Source organism: Hirundo rustica, chromosome 2 (assembly GCF_015227805.2).
Source record: "Hirundo rustica isolate bHirRus1 chromosome 2, bHirRus1.pri.v3, whole genome shotgun sequence".
Lineage (NCBI taxonomy): Eukaryota > Metazoa > Chordata > Aves > Passeriformes > Hirundinidae > Hirundo > Hirundo rustica.
Genome location: NC_053451.1, coordinates 47,359,565 through 47,373,459, shown reverse-complemented (window position 1 = coordinate 47,373,459; position 13,895 = coordinate 47,359,565). Strand labels below are relative to the sequence as shown.

Here is a 13,895-nt window from a genome sequence, read left to right as displayed (position 1 = left end):
AACTCCAACCGAGCTACAATAATCAGGGATAAATGCTTTACTAAGAGAACCTTTGAAACAAAAAATTCAAGCTTGCATATTCAGTTTCTATGTAGGAATGGTATCTAAGAATTGTCCTCTAAATTAATTGAATTAAGTTCAAATCAAAAAGTGGGAAATTTGAGAGAAGTAAGAACTGAGTGCTAGAGGGACTGGGGTTTTCAGTTGAACAGAATAGAGATTAATTTATTTTCCCAAGAAACAACTGAGTCTAAGATGCATAAACAAATCTGTTTAATTTACAATTAAGCTACTATATTACACAATTGGTTTATAGAAGTTCTTCCCAGAAGGATGAAAAAGCTTCTCCTGGCTTTAATCTGATTACAATTAAAAGATTAAAGTATTTTTCTAGTGGGCCTACATGGGTTTGTACTTCACAGTATTGTGCTGGGTGTCACTAACCTACAAAGATGACTTCTTATTAAAAAAATGGGCAAGACGACTTGCTTATGTAACTTGTACTTTCTGCCTTGTTCTTTTTGGAAGCAAAGATGGAATTTAATCCATTTAGCTGGAAAAAAAAAATCCCTAAAGCTACCTGTAGGGAAATTCATACCTGCTTAGACCAGCCAGGAACTTGGAGCTTGAATCAAGGCAGCAAAGGAACCAAGTATTGATGTCAGCAGGAGCAGCAGAACCTCAAGAAAATCTGGTTTTGTAGACTCCAGCCTTCATCCCAGGAACATCATGCCTTGGGATCAGAGATAGCATCTGGAAGCCTTACATTTTCACTTCTGTTATTGATAAGTTAAAATAAAGATGAACAGCAAAGTCTTACTAATCTAAGGAAAGAAACACAGGCTCAAAAGTGAGATTTTATTCATATTTGTTACTTATGCACAACCCGAAGTATGATAAAACCGATAAAAACGGCCTAGAATAGTGTTTACATCACTAAATTCAATTCACATTTCGTCCATAAAATAACAAAAGGAAAATTACAACATTGCAGGTTCAGAAAAACAGCTTGGCTACTATGACTGAAAAATTTACACTATCTTCACTGGTCACAACTGATTGCTTGTTTAATGCTTATTATTTTAAAATAAGCAGAAATTACAAAATTTCAGACACACCCAACTTCTGTGCTCATAAAATATATCTTCTGTCATATCAAATTTCAGTAGATTGGAAAGAATTTTCTGCTGAGACGTTTCATTTCAGCACGTATCAAAAGAACATCGAGAGTGCCCTCACCACCTGTGCAGTGATGTAATACTGAGGTCCCAGCTGCACCTTCAGCTACCTCTCCAAAGAATCATTTTGCAGCACACCATGATGGTAAGGACAAGCCATCTCCCACACGGTGATGAAAACCACCATCAGGCTGCGGCCTAAATTCTGTCCTCCCTGGTGGACACAAAGACCTCAGACTCAGGACACAGAATAAAGCACACTTCAGCTCTGCGCCTTAAGGCAAAGACAAAAGCAGCTCCACCTGGGATGGAGATCAGCAAGTACCTCAGCTGCCTCTGGTTACCAAGAGCTGGGGTCGCTCACCACTTCGCACAGATTGGTAATACTCTGTGTGATAAATTTTAACACCAGCCCTGAGGCAGAATGTTATCCCTCTGCCATAAAGGCAGCCACCACGGATTGAAAGTTCATATGCAGATTACAGAGCAATGCAGTAGCCAACAGTTTGCATGCAAACATCGCGTTAGACTGTTACATTCTCAGGACTAAAACTGTTAATGGTGTAAACACAAGTTAGACAATCACCTTCCATTTCTCGTTTTATCTTACATACTTCTTTTAAGAACAGACTGGGGGGGCTCACAGAACAAAGGAGGTTTACCAAATGTTAAGAGTTGGAGTTACACAGACTTCTGTTGCAAAGATTAAAACTGTAGTCTGACAAGGAAAGAACTCTTCCCCTGCTATGAGTAAAATTTAGAAGCCTCATTAGGCAAAGCAGCAGCCTGACTCTTGGTCCAGAAAAGAAAAAACAAAACAAACCATTTTAATACTGTACTACTGATTAAAAAAAAAAAAAAATATTAAAACAAAGAAAACAGAGACAGTTGAAGCAGACTTTATGGATGCAACTATGCCTAGGAAAGGACCAAGAAAATGAGTATATACATATATATGGCATAGTACCTCAACAGCCATCAAAACTGCTTTAACTGCCCATGTTTTATCCATGGGATGTACTGGGAAAGAAATACATTCAAAGTAAGAGTTCTGAGTCAATGTGCTACATGACTACACATGTACAAATCAACAACAACAGAACTTATGTACACGCATTTATACCTACAGGCATAAAGACCAAGTTTAATACTTGTGAAATGCATCTGATTGCTAGATCTGGACCGTTCCAATCTTTAGTGACAGCAGTAGCATTTCTCTACTGCAACAGCCCCAGGCTTTCCATGAGGTCTATCCTGAATCCAGTTATCTCATCGTAAGACTGAAAAGCTCTACGGGTATTTTCATTTATAACACGGACATGCATCTGCTACCCAGCAGAGACCCCCCCAACACTCTTCCCAACAAGCAGCCAGCAACTTAGAGCTGGTACTGTTACAGACATATCCTGTCTGCTCACCAAATGTCCTTTCTGAATCATGTGGGTTTCATTCTTCAAGGTATACATTTCATCATCTGCTACATTTTTAAGATAAAAAGGAAGATAGTATAAAATCAATTCTGTATGCATAAAAACTTAAGCCCGGAAGTGGTTAAAAATAGACTAAGGTGGGCATAATTAGTACCTAATAAAAAAGCTAGAAGTCACATTTATGTAACTCAACACTTCACTCAGCCATACAGTTAGCTGCCCTCAAAGACCAACAACCAGACCAATTCACAAGTATCTAAGTTGCTTACATAATTAAAAGAATAAGATGTGAAGTCAAAAAAATATATTTTATCCCTTCAAGAACAGGAAAGTAAAATAAAATGCTGGTTCTGTAACAGTGCAACAACTGCAGCATATTTTGCACGCAGCACAAGAGTTGCTACATTTAGTGGCACTTAAGTATTATGCAGTAAATACTGAAAGTAAGACAAGTTTCTGATCTGCATAAGCATAATCACATCATTATTACCAGAGTTGCTAAGCTACAGCATTCTGAATAATACCGATTCAATTTTAGCACCTCCCTCGCTAGCCTTAATACATGTCAACGTCCTGCTTTACATCTTGCTACCAAAGCAATCACTGAAGCCAAGTATTTAATGCAGTTGTCGGGGGCTCGGACCACGTTCAATCAGACCAGTCGTTCTCGTCAAACTCGGAGTCGTCGTCGGAATCGCTGTACTCCACGGCAATGCGCCTCGACAGGATGGTGGCCACGTCGTTGCCAACCGGCTCGCGCTTCGCCTCCTGCTCACGCTGCTCCTGCACCTTCTTCAGCTGAATCCCTGCAGAGACAGCTACTCTCAGACAAAGCTTTCCAGGCAAGAGAGTTCGAGTTTGACTCTCTTACTGGTGAGTTTGCTGTACTCTTACAAAATACTCAGGATGAAGGAGGGGGAAAAAGAAAGCAAGCATTGAGATACGAGAGCCTCCTTGAGCAAGGAAGAGGGAAAGACGAAAAAGGGAAATAATTCTCAGAGACTGAATACTTCTGGAATTCTAAAACTGTCAACTCTGTGTTGAAGCTAAATATTCAAGCCTGTACAGGTCATTTTCATCTGAGGATGAAAATTTTCAAAACTGAATTTGGAAATACTATTAGACCTAGAGCTCCATATTGTAAGCAAAGTCAGGAAAAGCCCTAAGTCACTGGTTAAAAGAAAAAAGTCAGTGTGCTGAAGCCTGGTGTTGGGTAATTCAGTTCTTCTGAACAGAAGCACAAACCCCTGTACATCTACCGGCACTTTGCATAACGAACACAAGTTTTTTGTGTTTGTTAGATTACGCCCACACAAACACCAGAACACGCTTGACGAGGCTGTGCATCTTTAGGTGCCAGAAAATGATCCAACCTCATGGCTGACAAATGTCCGAACAGCTGTGTGGTACCTGTGGTTAATGAAATCTGCCCAGCTGGGAAAAGAAGCCAGGAACTCATTTCAGAGGAAAACACTGTGCTCTCACTGAAAAAAAGGAACACCTGAAACTCAGTGTGTGCACTTACCCATCCTGATGGCAGCCAGAAGATCGCTCCGTGCATCGCTCATCGGTGCCTGCTTCGCCTCCGGTGCCGGAGGAGCGTGCATGGGGGAGGAAGAGAGGGATGCACCTGCAGCAGGAGGGCCTGGAGGGGGAGGAGGTGGGCCCGGAGGAGGAGGAGCAGTGACAACAAGCCCACCAGAAGGAGGAGGATGAGTAGCTGCGTATGTAGAGCCAGTCACCAATCCGGAATGGGAAGGTGGCACGGGGAGCTGAAGGGGACTAACAAACGCAGTTTGTGCTGAAGGAATCATGGGGGGTGGAGGAGGAGGGGGAGGACCTGTAGGATTGTAATAATCCACCATCTGAGCTGGGAGCATCCTATATAAAACAGAACAAAAACATTTCATGCATTCAAAGTTAGGACTTACAAAATTACTGCCCTTAAACTGCACTCATCCAACCTCAGGTAAAAAAAATCAAAAGCAATTTAGACTGGTGACTTAAATATGCGAGTGATTATACATGTAAGAATTGTGAAATATTGCTGATATATTAAGATTTAAGACAAATGTTCGAGTTAAAGGCTATGTCCTTTCAGCACTGTACAAAGTGAGCTTTTTATCTTAATTCTCCTGCCTAGTTAAGTATAAAGCTGCATTTCTTATTCAACATCTACCCTGTGGGACTGTTAAGTACAAAATCTTTGATGAAGAAGAGACCAAGAAAACTGCAGACTACACCCTTCAACTTAATAAAAAGTCAAGAGGTAATAGAAGACACAGCCAATGGAGAACAATGGAAAGTACGAAAGGAAAGATTTACCCAAAGGTAAATGTATCTCATGTGCTTCTTCAGTCAAATTTATCAGTTTAAATACCATTTAATTACATTGATACATTTGAATAGTTCTTGAAATAGGAGGCACAGGCTCACTTCTTTGTTAAAATGTCATTGAAAGAAATCTTAATCAGAAAAAAAAAATCAGAATTGGTAAGAGTTATGAAGTAGGTAAAGAACTAGATACAGGAGACAGGAGTTGAAGCTAAGGGACTGATGACACTGAATGACACACGTCAGTGTACGACAACTGCAACCCCCTGACAAGGGTCACGGACCTGAGGACCAAGCACAGTAATGTCTCAGACACTGGAAACAACAGAGAAAGGGCAGGCTGGAGCAGTCACTCCTAACTGAGTCATTCGCAGCACGATAGCCAAGAATCAGGCAAATGCTATCCCAGGATGCATCAAGCAAAGATGACAAACCTTGGCTTGCATAGTTAAAAACAACACAGGCAAGAATGACTGCAACTTTCCTGAGGTTACAACTTGGAAGTGTAAGCTATTTACACAAATGAACAGACAGAGACTCATTAGAAAACAGATGTTTTCTTTCTACAGGGGAACCAGAACTCTGGAGTAAGCCTGCCTTCAGAATGCAATTAGGCAAAATACCTACACAGGCATTTTAAAAATCTCTGTCTTGAATTAAAAAGTGGCATTCCTCCTGTGCCAGTAAGGAACTTTTGTCTATGGAGACCCCTTCCAATTCTGTCACAAGCTTCTCTTAAAAGGCATTTCAGGTATGCAACAAAGACTGCCAGATTAATCACAATCAACAGCATTCTTTCTGCACATTTCCTGCAGTTTAAAATATTATCCAAATTATCCTGTAACTACTTTCCACTTAACAGGAAAATTATCCCTTCTTCCATATTGTATTAGGCATCCTTAATATTTTACAATCATACTGACTTCACTGACTTCAATACTCACTTCACTCAATACAAACTTGATTATTTCTGCTTTCGCTATTTCTTCACTTAAATTCAGTTCATACATAGAAATTATACCAATTTTCTTCTGTCCTCCCCAAGGAGGCAACTAATGTATTTGGGGTCTTTTTCTTTGATGCATTACACATTATGATGGTCATGAAAAACATGCACTCCTCTGGTTTTGCCACTAGAATAAATCAGAGTTACCCATATTCTGCTGGTACCACAGGTACTGAGCTGTGCTGGCCATCTGAAGGCTGGGGTGGAGGTGGAGGTGGTTGCTGAGGTCTGTTCAGAGTGGCGTGTCGTACAGTGGTGGAGGGTGGTCTGTACTCATGCTCATGGCTTTGGGGTGCTGCCATGTACTGTGGACCATCTCCTGCTCCATAGGAAGGCATCGCTATCTGCTGATGGAGGGAATGATTCGGAGTAGCAGGATAAGAATAATCTGTAACATCAGATGCATGGGACCTAAAATTAAAGTAAATTGATACAGAAGGACAGATTGTGTGAGTGTAACAGGGCATTATCTAAATAACTGACTAAACAAGCTGAAAAGAATACAATCAGCATTATTTTTCTTGCAACAGGATTCCCCGACTTATCAAGCACCACTCCCTTTTAAGTCCACAGAAAGCACAAGAATTTTAGTAGCCGTAAGGAAGCTTATGTTTTTTTGTCAATGATTTTGACAGTCCATTGTTTGAAATGATAATACTTACCAGCCTGCCTCAAGTTAACAATGGCAGCAGGAAAAGAAAAGCAATACTACAAGCACTAGCAATTATGCAGAAGAACGTATTTTATCAATGCAGAGAAAAACAATTTCAAAAGTTAGAAAATGCTTTTTATTTTGTTTGCACAATTAATTTTGTTGGAAAGGCTTAAGGAAGCCTGGAAATGTAAGTATTAGTTGAGCAGAGAGTTCATAAAGATACAAAGTCTAGGATGCTCTGTCAAATAAGCCCAAGAGAGGGAGCAAAAGATCTTTTCATCCCATTACTGTGAAGACTTGTTTTAGTAATGAACAGTGGTGCAGCCTGGCTTTTAGTGAACATAGTGAATTGATGCACTTATCTGTGAGGCTGGAGGCAAGGTAAGCAACAAAAAGCCAGGGCTTTGAGCAAAACAAAATAACAAACCCTTTGGGCATTTTGTCCTCTTTCATGCTTCCTGCCTGTTCCATTTTCTTTGCGTCACTCATGAACTCAATGCCCATTTTCCTTCTCTCCCACTCTTCTTTTCTTGTTCTTACTTTTCTCACATTAATTTGCTGGTTTCTGTTTGGATTCAGCTTGTGTTTCTCTCTCTAAAGTACAATAAGTATAACAAACACATTGTAAATTGCCACAGTCCAAACACTACCATGTCAACATTTAATGCTTTAGTCTTACAAGTAGCAAAACAGAAGAAATACAACCATTTTTATTTTTACTTTAGCAGTAGGATAAAACCCCAGAGTATAACCAAATACACTTCTTTGGGACCTGACTTATAAAATACTGCTCATATAGTAGCTGGCAGCATGAAAATGTCTCTCAAACCAGTACATATTTCTGTATGTATGGGGTTTTTATAGCTCAAGACTACTCCAAGGTAAAAAATAGAAAGCCCCCTCTCCATCTCACTGCCATTCTCAGAATTAACCCTTCATGGATATAAAACAGATTTCAGGATTCAGTCTCAGATATTTGATGCACTGAAATGTAAAATACTCCATAATTTATAAAATATGAAAGGCTTACGTAAGTACAAGGTATCTGTCACACAAACAACATCAAAATCCAACACAGAGACGCATCCTACAATTTCTGCTTAAAAAAATCCCACAGATTGCAAATACCACAGATATCTGGAAACACCCAAATACACGTTGACATTGCTGGGAGATAAAAACAAATCACTTCAATATGAGAATTTAAACTAAGGAATCCTGGAAGCAAGGTTAAATCGGAAAAAAATAAAATTCAAAAAGTGTAAAATAGAACTCCTGATGAAAAAACCCACGCTTTTTAGATCAACCTTTGTCACTCTGCAGTGCTTCATTAAGACTAACAGGAGACAAGGAGACAAGTTTGCATTAGAAACTGTAAAACAAAACCAAGCAACCAAAGGGTTTTAGACAGGGATTGAGTCTGAATACATTATAGAAAGACCAACAAATCATATCAAATACTATGTTTTAATTACAAGTTCATTACTTTTCACAAAGACCACAACATTACAAAGTTCTGAGTAGATTTTTTTCCTTTTAAATTGATCTCCACTGGACAGTGGACTAAAGGTATCAGTCCACACTCTTGCAGTGGTAGCTGCCTCCACAACCTAGCCATTCAACAATTCAAACACTTTTTTCCAGTGGACTCTTTATTTCTATGTTTATTGCTAAGCACTCAATCACAAAAGACATAGGAAATAAGTAGGAAAATCCTCTGGAGGGACCAGCTTAGTGTAAAAAACTAAGACTTCAATGCACATCAGGTAACTCCCACAGAGCTCAAAGGGAATCTCAGTCAACGGAAGATGAATTTTGTTGCGTATCTCTAAGCAGAGATTTTTGTTATTTCAAGCAATAACATCTCATCTGGTTGTGTAACTTGCTTTTCAGACTAATGTAACATCAAAGAGCTGAACTCTTCTCCTACTGAAGCATTCTTTACAGGCAAATGTATTCCTGACTGAGTAGATCACAAAAAAATATTTAAGCTACCAGTAGAGCATCAAACAACAAACTAGACGCTAAGGAAGAGCTACTGACATTTTCTAGTAGACGTTTAAATGCTTTGTAACTACAGCTACTGAAAACCAAATATAAAGCATGCAGCAAACACTTCTTTCTCCGCAATACATAACATTATGATGACAAAAACACTCACGTGAAGCTGAGGAAGAAAAAAAATCATTACAGAATGTGCTATGTCATTTATGCTTTGAAATAAATTTGAAAAGAGTGTTTTAAACATGCACTGTATGTTTTGTCTAACTATTCCCACCCTGTAAGAACACCTAATTCTACTCAGCATTGCTGAACATACAACTGTGGTATAAGAAACAGCTTGGCTGGAAACAGACCTAGTATCTGGGGACAGTGATCCCTCGGAAGATGCTCCATGGTACACACTTTGAGACAACCTGTTGTCAGGTCTAAGCTCTTTGTCATATGCCATCATATTCCACTCCTGGCGTCTGTTCCTGGCTTTTCTAACCTTTTTCACCTCACGGGTGGTGCCATCTATACGCTTTTGCTCCTAATGTCCAAACAAAAGAAATAAAGCATGCAAAGAGAGAGAAAAAAGGAAAGGAAGAAAGCTGGTTAAAATGCAGTTAGAGTGCATGAAAATAAGACCAGATTTACAGATGAAGCCAAGTCTTCATCAAATTTCTCTGCACTGAAAATAAGAATATCTCCTTACGCTATGAACCTCATTAGTAGCAGGACTTTTGATTTGCCTTTGTTCTGTAGGATGCATGTGCTACCGTGATGCCAATCTCCTGCTTTTCCTAATACAGAGATGGGACCAATTTTAAAAGCCAGAAAGTTAAACTTTTTCTGACATCATGTCTTTTTAGACCACACTGAAGCACCTGTAATTTTCATCTCCTGAAAATCAAACTTCTGAGAATGTTAAATAAGCTCAGGGCTATTCTGGTTATTCATTATGGTCACAATCAACAGGGCCTGGGGAAGCATGGAAAAACTGGACACAATTCCTTATTCCATAGTCTATGTGAAATTATTTTTGTTTGCTTTAATTTCCTTTCCCTTCTTAGATCTAACTGACTATCATAATTCCTCCTAGTTTCTCCTCATCATTTCCCATTATCTGATATAAAAATGAACTGCACTAGTTCTCTCTGCAGTGAGTCAGTAATACTCAGGCCAGCAGTACATTAAAGCTTGATAGGTTCAGGACAAACTTGGCTGCTTATATCTTACAATGTAACACCATGCTCCACCAGTGTCAGTGTTTATCCTACCTATTTATCTTTACCTCACTGACAGCAAGATCTCCCAATACTGGGTCCCAATGCCTTCATCCCTTGGAAATGTTGTACTCACCTACTTCTGACTACACAGTGTGAATATAAAAATCATACTGGTGCTTCAGCACAAAAAAATGAACAAGATTGCTCAATTCAGACTGAGAAGCATCTGCTACTCCTTTTCTTAGTATTTTGAGAGCATAGGGTTTTGGTTTTGTCAATCAGCTCTAGATCCCACACCTTCGAATACATGTTTTATCTATTAGTAGGTTGATATTAGGCTTTTGGCTGCTAGAAAAATAGTTTCTCATGAAAGAATTACATTGCTATTCTGAGAATGCAGTCAGTGAATTGTACTGAGAGAAGAGCTTGGTCAGATTCTGGTAGGCAAGCCTTTTACTGGGGAATCTAGACCCACAGAATAAGGGATAATAGTTGGAAAGCCAGCTCAACATAAAGTTCATCACAGATGAACACAGGTTTTTTACTCCAATTGTCAAACAGCACTGAGTAAATAATTCTGAAATAACAAAACTATTCTGAAAAAAAACCCATCAAATGGCTTACTTGCCCTTGTTTTGGAGCTCTTGCTCATTCATGCATGTTTGCAGGAGGGACCTGCTGACCCTGCTAACATACAGAGTGACAGAAAAGACTTCTCCAAGTTCAACACCCCAATGTTTTGACAACTCTTGCTCATTTTTTCAATAAACAGATTTTTGGCCTGATTTATGTTAGATAACAATGATCATCTTGGTTCTTAATTCTTAAATTCTCCCCAAATATCTTTTCTCCGCAAACTTTTTAGAATCACACCCCTTTTTTTGTCTGATAGCCACTTTTTCACATCAAATTCTGCCAATACAAGATTTGGCGCAGAAAGGTCACAGATTCGGTCACGCTTTAATTTAAATATATAAAATTTTGGTAATTGCCATGCTTGAGTTAAAAGCTTGCTTGTTAAAAGCTGTTCACCTGCCTTTTTCAATTACTTGCTGCAAATGGTTTGGTTTTTTTTTTTTAAATTTTCGACTTTTATCCTGATTAATTTCTTAAGATTTTGTTCCCTGAGTCGTGTTATATTTCGGAAGACAGCCCAAGTAAGCCTTTTCACTGAAAACACTTAAGTTTTGTCTTCTTTCAGAACAACAATTTCGTCATCTAGAGGTCACAACTACATATTTCTTGCAAGATTCTAAATAAAATATCCACCTTCTGACCAATATATGATGCTGCTGGGAAGACAATAATTTTGATACAATTCCTATACAATCATGAGTGCTTAGATGACTGCCTACAGTTACTGCTTACTATTTAGAAGTTTAGTTTTAAAGAGATCACTTTTTTTTTAATGAAAAGGTAAATACATATGGATGCATAAACAACAGAAAATAAACACAAAGCTTAGCTGATTTTAATTGGATCAGATTTCAGCTGGACAGGTTGTTCCAGACCAGCATCTGTAAGCATGCTAAGGAATAAATACACTTGACTCCTTTTTACTCAAGCAGTACTAAACCTCACTGGTAGCGATATTTTCATTAAATATTATATCAATACATCTCTAAAACATTAAAAGTTTTCCAAAACAGTGGGGCAGCCCTATTACTAGGAGCTGACAAAGCTATATATACCGCCAAGGGTAGTTTTAATTGTTCCAGTAGCAGTTTCGTTTCCTTGACAATGGTGACAGCTCCAACTTTACTACCCAAGGCAAAGATGACAGAGCTGTAGGGGAGCTGAAGCCTTTCTAGATAATTACAGCTGGAAATAGTCCTCAGAAAATTAAAGTAACACTAAGAGGAGTTACTGTTTTTTTAACTAACTATAATAGAAGCTGTGGCAGACAAGTGGGTGCTGTAGATAAAGCCAGAAAACAGGTACATAATTCATGTTGGCAGGAAATTATTTCAGCAAACACAAAACGTATTAGAGCCTTCAAACAGGGTTAATTGTAAGTTTGATATTTGCATCAAGAATTAGCACATGATATTTCAAGCATCTTAATAAAGAATTAAGAGCTAGTAATAAAAAGTAGCTTCAGCAAGTATTTGCAACCCTTTCAAAAAACTGGAAGCACGAGCCTAGAGTATTTTCCTGACCTCAAATTTATAAAATCCTATCAAAACACAAGTAATCAAGAATGGTTTCTGAAATACAAGCTTTCCAAATTAATTTTTTTTTTTTACTTACTTGAATAGCTTATTATTGTCAGATAAAAAAGCCAGAACAATAAAGAGCAAATGTGAACAACTTTCCTTTGTTTAATCACAACTGCCCTATCTAGAGTCATTCAATTTAGAGTATTACTGATACATACCAAGTCAAAACTACACTGAACTCTGAGACACTGATCTACAGAAAGTAAAAAATGGACTACACAGATATTAAAGAATGAAAATGACAGTTTTCTTCAGAAAAAAAGTTCATCTGAAAGCCAAATCAGAGGAAGCCTGTTAGATATTTTCAATTAAACTGTATACAGAAACAAAAAGCACTATATTTGAGGCAAGAAAATTTAACTCCTCACAAACCTCCTGCTGCAACAGCTCGAGTACCTAGGGCAAATTACCAAAATAATACTGGAAAACTGATTCTATGGCGCAGGGACTACTCTCAGATTTAACTGAAAAATTGAGGCTAAAAACTAGCTGTATTTGGTCAGCTGAGTAGGATGGCATTTGGATGTCTAGCTTGCACTTTGCTAAGCAATGCACATTTATTTCACCTGCACAGCTTCTCAACAGCGATCAAGTTTTGTGCTTCTGTAAAGTACAAACTGAGTAAAGAAATCTCATTTAATCGATTGAAAATTTAAGTTCATCTACCAGATTGTTAATAAATGCTCTAAATTCATTCCTGGTTACTGCTACCATAAGGGAAAAAAAATAAAAGAAAAAGGACATTTGGTTCAGCAACCTGTAGAACAAAGTGTGCCTGGGAGGAATCTCACCCAAACCATTCTGCTCTCTAAAGGACCCAAAATCATGAAATGATTGAAAACTATCCTCTGGAAATCCAAACCTATGCTTTCTTCCCATCACAAAGTCAACTTTATCCACCCAAACTCAAGTCTATGCTGCTTTCTTCTTAGTTGGACTTGGCATATATTTAATCAAATCAAATAGCACTTCAGCCAGAATTTATTAAGGGGTATTTCTGTGATGTATGGCTACAATCCCACATGACTGGAATTGAGGATACTTGCATTTGTGCACTGTAATAAGATAATTAAAATCTATAAAAAATATACCGTGGATGGAAATAAGCAGGATGTGTTGTCTAAGTTAAAGTCTAAAATTAACTTTATATACATATAAAGTAGTTTTGTAGAAATCGTTCTAAAGGAATAAAGAAATGTCCAAGTGATGTTATAAACTCTCATAAAAGCATCAGTATTTTTTCCTTTGAAATCAGAATGGAAAATATCTCTAATTCCAATTCCTTTCCTCTCCCATTACAGTGTCTTCTTTTGGAGCAGAACAGGGCCATTTTTCTGGGTACCAATATACAGATACTGGCAAAGGATTCAAGTAAGCATCTTGGAAGATAACCATGCCACTCCTAAAATTCAATTTGCTGCCTTCTTAAAATAAGACAGGATAAACTATAAAAATGGAATGCACTGAATCTACAGCCACACAAAGAGGAACAATCTTTTCACACACACTAAGTATGAGCTGGCAGTTTTTATGCCTGGACAGCTGCACATAAAATTGTATTGCACAAATGTGCTATTATGTTTCTGCTTTTACCTTTTGTCTCCTCTTTTCTTTTCGCTTATCTTCAGTATCTTGTAACATTTTTTCTTTCCAAAGATCAAAAAAATAGGAAGGATCAGTATAGAACTTCAATCCATCTTTCTTATCATCCCTGGAAAAACAGCAGAAGAAAGCTAAAAATACATGAATTAGTATATATTAAATCCAAAAAACTTACCTTTGATGATCATCCAAGCCTTAAGCTGATCAATAACATCCCTTACTAACCGGATGTCCATAAACAAATATCATCACACTGTCT

The 13,895-nt window shown here is 38.1% G+C and overlaps 1 protein-coding gene across 6 annotated transcripts in view; it reads right to left on the bottom strand.

Moving 5' to 3' along the window:
• Window positions 1–845: 845 nt before the first annotated feature.
• The window catches only part of WASF3 (WASP family member 3), a 66,281-nt gene continuing 53,231 nt past the window's right edge, over window positions 846–13,895 (bottom strand). For 3 of the 6 annotated variants that reach the window (XM_040056781.2, XM_058419469.1, XM_040056780.2), the window contains 5 exons: window positions 13,628–13,745; window positions 8,961–9,136; window positions 6,096–6,359; window positions 4,134–4,489; window positions 875–3,414 (listed from right to left, as the gene is read on the bottom strand). In XM_040056781.2, coding sequence (XP_039912715.1) covers window positions 3,257–3,414; window positions 4,134–4,489; window positions 6,096–6,359; window positions 8,961–9,136; window positions 13,628–13,745 — 1,072 coding nt within the window. In that variant the 3' untranslated portion in view covers window positions 875–3,256. Of the gene's footprint in view, window positions 3,415–4,133; window positions 4,490–6,095; window positions 6,360–7,030; window positions 7,198–8,960; window positions 9,137–13,627; window positions 13,746–13,895 lie in introns of all 6 variants that reach the window. The other 3 variants (XM_040056782.2, XM_040056783.2, XM_040056779.2) reach the window with 2 other exon arrangements.